At 34.0% G+C, this 9,910-nt stretch overlaps 1 protein-coding gene across 1 annotated transcript in view; it reads left to right on the top strand.

The window, feature by feature from the left end:
• The window catches only part of BRDT (bromodomain, testis-specific), a 67,104-nt gene that overhangs the window by 40,943 nt on the left and 16,251 nt on the right, over positions 1 to 9,910 (top strand). Inside the window, exons 14-16 of the mRNA XM_012661043.1 lie at positions 5,077 to 5,135; positions 6,096 to 6,141; positions 7,744 to 7,920. Of these exons, the coding sequence (XP_012516497.1) occupies positions 5,077 to 5,135; positions 6,096 to 6,141; positions 7,744 to 7,920 (282 nt within the window). The remainder of the gene's footprint in view (positions 1 to 5,076; positions 5,136 to 6,095; positions 6,142 to 7,743; positions 7,921 to 9,910) is intronic.

The raw sequence follows: 9,910 nt of genomic DNA, 5'->3' as shown, positions 1-9,910 counted from the left end.
CCCTCTCTTGCCCAGGCTGGAGTGCAGTGGCGCTAACGTAGCTCATGGCATCCTCAAACTCCCAGGCTCCAGCAATCCTCATGCCTCAGCTTTCTGAGTAGCTATAGCTACAGGTGCACCACCATGCCTGGCTAAACTTTTTTAAATTAGTTTTTGTAGAGACCGGGTCTCGTTATGTTGCCTAGGCTGGTCTTAAACTCCTGGCCTTAAACAATTCTCCCACCTTAGCTTCCCAAAGTTCTGGGATTACAGGCATGAGCTACTGTGCCCAGCTTTTTATGCAATTTTCTTAACCAAGTCATAGCCTTTTAGAATTTCAGTTGTTAGGGACAGAGCTCTAATTACTTTTTCTAAATTCCTTAATATTATTGACTACTTATGGTTATGTTGTATTATAAGTTGGTCTCTCTTTACCACAGTGTCCTCTTTAGATGTGGCAAATGTTTTAAGAGTTTATACCTGAAAAACATTTATGTGATGTAAGTAGTTTTGGAGCTATTATTCCACATTGCTTAAATGGATATCTTCCATCATTCTAAAACTTCAGTTTATACAGTTTTGAAAAATATAGACTTAATTCTGCTTTGTTAAGTTGGCTTAAATACATGGTAGATTATCGATTTCCAAGGAAAGTTGTATTTAAAAATCTAGGAGATTCACTTAATTTTCATTTTAAACAAGATACTAACTCAGTTTCAAGATAGAGAGTTATAATGAAATCCCAACTTACTGAACAATGAAAATGAGAGATCTCTGGGCTAAAAGCAGTGCTTCATTGCAAATTTTAATTTGATTTTATCATTTAAATTATCTTCTTGAATGACGTCAGCATATGCAAATAGTCATGTGCAGATAAGTCAACATTTATTAAACATTGGTATAAATATAAAATCATTTAAAATAATTTTTATCACTATCAAAATATCATTAAATGTCAAAAATGTAGATAAGCCTTGAAAATAAAATTAATTCTAATGCATATACCCTATGTTGGCTAGGCTGTGCTAATATGTATATATAAGCTATTGAGAGTTTTCTAATGCTCAACAATCTTGGGGTTATGTTGAGTTAAATAATAGGGAAGGAATATATTATAACTAATAGCTTTAATTTTGATACTAATAATGTTACTGATAAAAAGCAATCAAATGGAGCAGCTCATCAATAGTAGTGATTTTGATTAGAACCTTATAGGAAATAACTTCAGGAACTGTCTAAATGTAGGCTCAGATACTTGGTTAGTGTGAAATAGAGTATTTTTTAGTCATGTTTAATTTCAGTTTGTTACACAGTTAAACACAAAGAAACTCAATGGTTATGACATCAATTCACTGTATTTCTTTATCTGGTTAAGGCTTACAGTGAATTTGTCAGTTTATCCTTCGGACTTTTTGCTTTTATTGGTATTAGTGTCATGTTCAGAGAATGAAATTTATGAGTTTTTTAAATAACATTTGTTTCTTTTTCTTTAACCTTTCTTAGTTATGGGTTACTTCAAAGTAGAAAAAATAATTGATTTTTAAATTTTATTTATTTATTTATTTGAGACATAGTCTTAGTGTGTTGCCTGGGCTAGAGTGCAGTGGCATCCTCAAAGTTCACTGCAACCTCAGACTCCTGGGTTCAAGCAATACCTCTTGCCTCAGCCTTCCAAGTAGCTGGGACTACAGCTGTTTGCCACCACACGTGGCGAATTTTTCTGTTTTTGTGGTAGAGATGGGGTCTCACTGTTGCTCAGGCTGGTCTCAAACCCCTGACATCAAGTGATCCTCCCACCTCAGCCTCCCAAAGTGCTAGGCATGAGTCACCATGCCTAGCCTGATTTTTTTAGTATTACAACTTAGGTATTCTATAGAAGTGACAAAGTTATGATTTTTTTTGTTGTTTAAGTTTTGAAATCTTGGTCTACTATGGCCATACCACCCTGCCCGATCTCATCCAAAAACTGACAAACTGACACACTTGGTTCAAGTCTAGATTTTGTGTTAACTTTTTAAGGGAAAATGGTTTAGTAAATGCAGGAAGTATGCAAAGAGAGACTCTAGGTAATCTTTCCCATTCAAGCTCAAAAGCTTAAGAGAAATGATTAGCATTAATCATTTACGTTTCTTTTTTTTTAACTTTTATAAGTTTTTCATCAATTGCTTCAAAGCACTGGATGGATAAAATTCAAGGACCCAGACTATAAAAAACCTTCCATATGTTAAGGTTCATACTTGAGCCTTGAGTCTTAGCAATCATGATAAATTCTGTCCCATACATTTTTAAATTTTCTGTTCAAACTGGGTCTTCCTGAATAGACAGCCTGTCTAGAATAGTGGTTCTCAACCTTGGCAGTACATTAGAATCACCTGTGAAACTCAAAATACTGTGACTGAATCTGAACTATGAATGTGGGAGTGGAGCCAGGTACATGAGGTGCTAAGAGTATCCCAGTTGATTCTGATGTGCTGTCATGCTTGAGAACCTTTGGTCTAGAGGGGCTGTGGTGGTTTCTATTCGTTTCCATTTTCTAACTATTTGAAATGCTGTTGGTAAAAGGAACAGTTAGTTTGTAATTGGTTTGTTCTTAATATTAAAAGAACTATGAAACATGTCAGTGAAAATTGCCAAAACATTCCTTAGGGGAAGTACATTTTTTTTTAGTTCAAAACCAAATTGCTTGCTTTTTATGAATAGAACATGGGTTGGGTGATCAGCTTGGGAAAATCATTTAACATCTCTGGAACTCCTTTCTTTTCTATAAAATAAGGAAGCAGAACCAGGTAGTGACTTTAATCACATTTCTATACCCTGTCTTCTATAATGGAAGTGTGATTTGTTTTTCTAATTTCAGAATCTTTAGTAATTCTGCTATCTGTGGCAGCAGCATATTCTGTTTTTGTATTATCATATTATACTCCTATTCAACTTTTTTAGTTCGAATTGGCTTGCTGATAATATTTGATATCTCTGGAGCGTGGATCTCAGTGCTTTGATAGATCTTAAATAAACCCTTTAATTAAATCTTTGATTCCAGCTCTTTTTTTTTAATTCTATGGTTAAAATTTTTTGATGTAGTTTAAAATGAGAACTTTGTAATCAAAGTTTTATATAGAGTTTTTTGGGAGATGTGAAATTAGAACATATACATAGTTAAATTAGAACATGGATGTGTATGCCATAATATGCATTTGTTTAGTAATTTACATATTATCCAATTCAATCCTCTTAAAGTAGGTATGCATGTTAGCACAGTTCCCTAGAGAAATTAGTTGACAATATATATGCTGTCATTATTCTCAATCTAATTGATGTTTGCTAGATCTCTTAGAGATTTTTCACAAATCAAAATATGATCTTAAGCTTAATAGTGAAAGAATGTATGTTTGTCTTTTAATTCCAAAGGCCAGGAACTCATACATGAACAGATAATATGCAGTTTTAGTTTCCTATGCTCTTGAAAAGTAGACTATATAAGATTAGAATAAGAAGCAAAATGCTGAATAATAGGTTATCATTCATCTATCTATAATCTATAAGACTTATGAGACCTACTTATATGTACTAGGTGGTTTTGATTTTTTTAATTAAAATTCTTTGATGCCTTTTGCTAATGTTTTCAGATTTTGAGGTATTAATTTCTATAATAATTCTGAGCTTTAGTGTTATATGTCAGAAAACTAAGGTGATGTCGTTGAATATTTTTTTAGCAGAACACCAATGTGGTATATCATATTTTTATTATATTTAAGAGTTTATATTGTAGGATAATATAGTTTAGGTGTATGTTTGAATAATTTAGATATGTAGATGTGCGTATATTATATGATCATATTAATGAAGTCTATTTTTGTTTTTTGTTCAAAGCTGAAACTATAATTTCTCCCTTAAATGTGAAAGCTTCTTGGATCTATATCCTCAATCTTCTCCATCTGTCTCCTTCTCTTCCTCTTCCACCTAACTCCCAACACTTAAATAAAACTTAGCTGAGTGACATTAAGATGGTTCATGTCATTTTAAATACTTGAATTCTTTAAATTAAAGCATGTCATTGAGTGGCATTTAGCAATTTTAACAACGTCCAGCATCAAACATTTTAGGAGAGGAAAGAACAGTAACACATCCAGTGGAAACTGATGGCATTTCAGGAGGCAGAAGGTAATTATTCAAATTAGAATGTTTTAAGTTTGAATAATATTTGGCGTTGACCAGTCTTGGTACCCTGAAGCCTGAAGAAAATAACACTCATGTGGTTCATGAAAGCTGGCTTGGAGAGATGGATCAAGGAAGTAACTACCAGTTTGGTTCTTTACCACACTGACCTAGGATTATGATTGGAAAGGATAGCACAAAAATCAATTGTAGGGTAAAGAAAGATAAACCTATTAGCACCCTGAAAGAGGATCCCTTTATATGTCCTTCTACTGCCAGTGTCAGATGCACGATATTGCTAAAGGTAGAGGAGATACTATAAAACCTATTTGTTGCTATATAGTTGAGGCTGCCAAGTAGCTTAGAAGTAATACGATGGGCTCTTTATTACAGTATTTGGCAAGCATAGAAGACCTGACCACAGAAATAAAATAGTTTCACTTTTAATAAAATACTGTGTTCTCTCAGATAAATGACATTCCCTTCTCTTATAGTAAATTCTTAACTATTTCAATTAAGCCTCTTTTGCTATTTTTATGGCTATGTGGTAAAAAAATTTCAGTGTAATTGGTGCTGCTTGTTTGAAACCTTATTATTTCTGTTGTTGTAATTTGTTACTTTTTAAACTGTCACTTACACAAACTCTTTACTATGAAGTCACACACTATTCTTTTTGCCTAAACATTATCTAAATTGAAATTTGTGAGTGGGTGTTTATTCCATTATGGGAAAAGAAAATACCTTAAAAGCAGGTATCCCTTTAGAAATTTTGGCTAATTCAAAGAGGGAAAAGTCTATGACTATAAGAATTTCTTGATATGAGAGGTTGGTATTAAAGGCATTCTCTTGAAATCACCACTTTGTTTCTAATATGGAAAAATTATAACTTGGTATTTTTTTAAACTAATGTATACTGAAATATTTATTTATATATATTTTCAGAAATGTTCCCTAAATTTACTGGAGTGAAAAAGAATGATTCTTCTAAAGAGAATGTAAAGGTAAATTAATTCTTTATTTGTACCTTCAAATTTAAAAAGTACGTATGTTATAACTCACTGGTATAGTAATAGCTTTCTTTAAAATTGGTTTTTATTTTATTTACATGAAAAAAGTTGTCATTGTTTTTAGCTTATCAACTGAATGTTCAAATATGTCTTCCTAAAGAAGATTGACTAGAGAAACTATTTGGTTCATCTTTCTAATAAGATATAACTGTTAAATAAGTCAAACAGATACGTAAAACAAATTCCAGAAGCATCAGCTTATCCTTGAGAATCTGATTACAGAGGGATAGCCTTGATATCCCCAGTGTGTGCAAAGAACTGTGTATATAGAAAGGGGAAATTTATCAAAAAGGTAGTAGGACAATGGTACCTAGGGTTTCTACAGATAAAGGTTATATTAATAATTGCCAGTTATCAATTTTAGCACTTTTTAGTTTGGCTAGTAGTTGACATGCTTTGAAAAGAATAGAAGTAATTTTATTTTTTTACTAATTCAGGTTATCATTCTCACATAAAATTTTGTTCTTTTGTATCTATTCCAAATATGGAAATACATTCTGTGTGACTTGCACAGAAAATAAAATAAACAAATATGAAAATACAGTAAATTTATTGACCAATATCTACGTTAGGCAAATACTATGTGCACATATAGTAGTAACATTCATCCGGTGTCGGGCAGGTGGGAGGGATGGGTATATTCACACCTAATGGGTGCGATGAGCACCACCTGGGGGATGGATGCGCTTGAAGCTCTGACTTGGGTGGAGCAAAGGCAATATATGTAACCTAAACATTTGTACCCCCATAATACGCTGAAATAAAAAAAAATTTTAAAAAGACAATAAATAACGCTGTCTTGAAAGGGCTCTAAATTGTGAAAAAGGACATAATCACACAATTAAGAGATTATATGATTAGTACTATAGTAATCTATATGAAAATATTTTTTAGAAAATGAAGAAGGAATATACGCTCCCTGAAGGAGGCACAGGCTTCATAGAGGAGATAATGCTTAAAATGAATTTATTTATTTATTTGTTCGTTTGTTTGACAAGGTCTCCGTTGCCCAGGTTAGCATGCAGCGGCATCATCACTCAAACTCCTGGGCTCAAAAGATCCCCCTGCCTCAGCCTCCCAAGTAGCTAGGACTACAGGCACGTACCAGCACGTCCAGATAAATTTTGCACTTTTTGAAGAGGTGACATATAGCTATGTTGTCCAGGCTGATCTTAAACTCCTGGCCTCAGGCTATCCTCTCACCTCTGCCTCCTGAAGTGCTAGGAGGTGTGAACCACTGCCTCTTGCCTTCAAATGGGTTTTAAAGAGTGGGGAAGAAATGGTTAGTAGGTTGGCATACAGATTGGAAGCTTATTTTTTTAAAAAAGGTAATAGCATGAAGAGAGGCAGAAAAAGCACAGAAGTTATATTCAGAGAAGTGTGGAAGCTGAGGGTGTTTTTAAGGGATTAGATGGTTTGAGGTGTATAACAGGGAGGTCAGTGAGCACCTAAGCGAAGTGTTAATATTTAATTCCGTAGGCAGGAGTGAGCTCTTAAAGAGCTCTTCCTTGGATTCCTTTTGAATAGGAGAAAGCTGTAGATGGTCTGTCTTGCCAATGGTATTAGGGGAATAAAAAAATTTTGTCAAGTTATGAAGGAACTTTGGAAGCATTCTCAATATATAGCATGTAGAATGCCACCTTTATGGTCTGTTTGTGGCCAAAATTTTTTCAGTTTCACTCACTAAGGAAAAAAATGGCCATTTATGATAAAAGATAGTATACACTAATCTATAGGTTAATACATAATGAATGCATACATTTATGTAGTTCAGAAAGTGATTTTATTTGCTGGTCGAAACCTGAGCATTTGACTTTTAAACTTTGGGCTTGGATCTATGTTATTGTGATAAACATTCCTATGACATTTGTTTTATTCAGCATTTCAGAATTTGATAGTCTTGTGGGTCACCTTCATGTAATTTGAAAGTTCTTTCCTTATGTCTATAATTCATTAAGGAAAAGGGAGCAAAAAAGTGAATTGGTCTCTAGATTTGGTGTGTGTGTGTGTGTGTATATAAAATATGTCCTATATATGTATTTGTATATTATATATATATATTTTTTTCCATATCAGACAGGTAATGTGCTGATGTCATAACAGGGTTTGAGGGAGGCACATCTCACACATGGGTTGTGAAAACCCAATCATCATGCTTATGAACTATGAAAGTATCTTTAGATTTGATATAAAAGCTCAGTTTTTATTTTTAGTGACCCCAGGAAAGCTTTTAAAAATGAGTAGTACCGTTTAATAACATATATGTAAATCCATGTGTACTTGTAACCAAGATCATAGGCTTTGACTAACTCTACTCCTTATTATATGCTATATGACAGCCAAGTTATTTAATCTTTTTAAACCTTAGTTTCCTCATCTGTAAGATAGGGATAATTATATCTTATAGGTGTGTGTGACTTAAATAATATAGTATTTAAAAGATAGTATCAAATTACCTTCTTGCCTTTTGTGTTTCTGTTCTCTTAGTTATACTTCTTGTGTGGTTAAAACTCTGAATGATAACTTTATTTGACTTTGTCTTAGCAGGTGCGATATTCTGCGCAAGAAACAGTCTCTGCTAAAACTACCCTTATTCATCATACCCCACATGTGTGTGTAATACCACCAAAGCACCACCAGTCAGCATTTAATTATCAAGAATTAGAACATTTACAGACTATGAAAAACACTTCACCTTTACAAATTCTGCCTCTCTCAGGTAAGAAATTAACAAAAAACAACTGCAATTAAGTTGTTCTAAGTTCTAAACCTCTATAATATATGAAAATGCTATAGTATATGAAAATGCTGTAGTCATCTTAAATATTAAGTATCTGGGAAATACTGAAAATTATAACTAGTAAATCTAGGTTAGAAATAATCACTGAGGCATATTGTTAGAAATTATCTGCTTTACACCCATAGGCACTCATTACATTTGAAAGAAAGAAAATTATGTATATAGTTCACACACAATTTACTTTCATGTAAATGGTATGCATTGGCATGTGAGCTATAAAAACAAACAAAAAACCTGTCACTGCCAGAGTACATATTCCCAAGTTCTGAGAGAACTTGGGAAACGTTGCTCTAACTTCCATGACATCTGTGTGGGTTAGAAAGATGGGATGGAATAAGGAAAAGATATTTAAAGATTCTATTGGTAAAGAAATGAAGTTATATATATATCAGAAATAGTTTATAGTTAAGGAAACTTGGTCTAGAAATACTTGCCTAGTGGTGGTTGCTATTTACCAAAACATCTCCCAAGAGCGGCTAAACTTCAATATTTTTAGGTTCATTTGACTTTATAAGTATTTTGTCTGTCTTGGCAGATGTGAAGGTATTACCTGTCTCAACTTGGTTCCCCGGGGGGCTAGGGGGGAGAGGGGGTGTACGTGGCACAAAGGATACTTCTGTGATATTGATGAGATCAGCCTAGAGAGTGCCTGAACCTTGAGACAATGTATTTAGGCCTAGATTAGAGGCAGGTGTGTGAATATTCCTTGTCCATGTCTCCTTCCCTCCAGGCTATTCCCTGGTTTCCATTTGGCCTCCCAAGGGCAGAGGTATCTTCCCAGCAGAAGAAATTTCTAAGCTGTTTTACTGCAACATGGATTAGGAGGAACAGAGAGAAGCTTTGATCCTCTGTTACTTCCAGCATAAAATCCCCCTACTACTCTTTGTTTGGGTATTCCATTTTTGTCTTTAACTCAAATTGTATCTCCATCGTGGGGAAGGGAATGGAGATCAAGAGAGAAAATACGTATGTCCACACTGGAGGGCATTCTAGGAAGAGAATAAACAAACATCCAAATTATGAAATATTTATATCCATCCTTTTCTGGATATAGATTTTCAAGATACCTATATCTACCATAACTGAAGATGTGATAGATATAGGTTATAAATTACCTTGTGCTACAGTTGGGTGTTTTATTTTGTATACAACAAGGAGCTTCATACAGGAGCATAGAAAAATCAGATTTTATATTAGAAAGAGATTGCTGCTCATCATTTAGAGGATGGATTAAGATTGGGATGCCCTAATATAGTTAGGACCAAGTAAGGAAGCTGAGTGCTATAGTCTAGGAAAGAAATTATTATGACCAAAATTAATGCAGTGAATATAGAAAGGATGGGGATATATTAGGTATTTTGTGGCAGAATTGATAGACTTTGTTAGAATTAATGACTTTCCAGGAGATTATCTAAAATAGTTGGATTGAAAATAGGAAGCACAGCTCATTTTGGACATATTAGAGATATTATAGAATATCTAATTGGAAATATAAAACTAGGAATAGGTTTCTGGAACTAACAGAATATCACAGGAATTGTGATTTAGCAATTATCAGTGTGTAGAAGCTACTTGAAGCCATGAGATGATTAAATACCCAGGAAAATATGCAGAGCAGGAAGGGAAAATCTTAGTTACAAAACTCTAGGAGTAAAAGTAGAAGAAATTAATAAGTTAGAAGGAGAAGTAATCAAAGGTAGGAAAAATGCTATAATAGAAGCCCAGGAAGATAGGTTTTCCTATCTTTCCTATTAGAAGGAAGTCATGGGGGAGGAAATAATGGAAGGAAGTCATCATCAAGAGTATCACATACCTAGCACTCTGGGAGGCCGAGGCGGGCAGATTGTTTGAGCTCAGGAGTTCGAAACCAGCCTGAGCAAGAGCGAGACCCCGTCTCTACTAAAAATAG

This window comes from Propithecus coquereli, unplaced genomic scaffold (assembly GCF_000956105.1).
Source record: "Propithecus coquereli isolate 6110/MARCELLA unplaced genomic scaffold, Pcoq_1.0 Scaffold7, whole genome shotgun sequence".
Classification (NCBI taxonomy): domain Eukaryota; kingdom Metazoa; phylum Chordata; class Mammalia; order Primates; family Indriidae; genus Propithecus; species Propithecus coquereli.
Note: the sequence above shows the minus strand (reverse complement) of the source record. Positions and strands in the feature narration are given on the sequence as shown.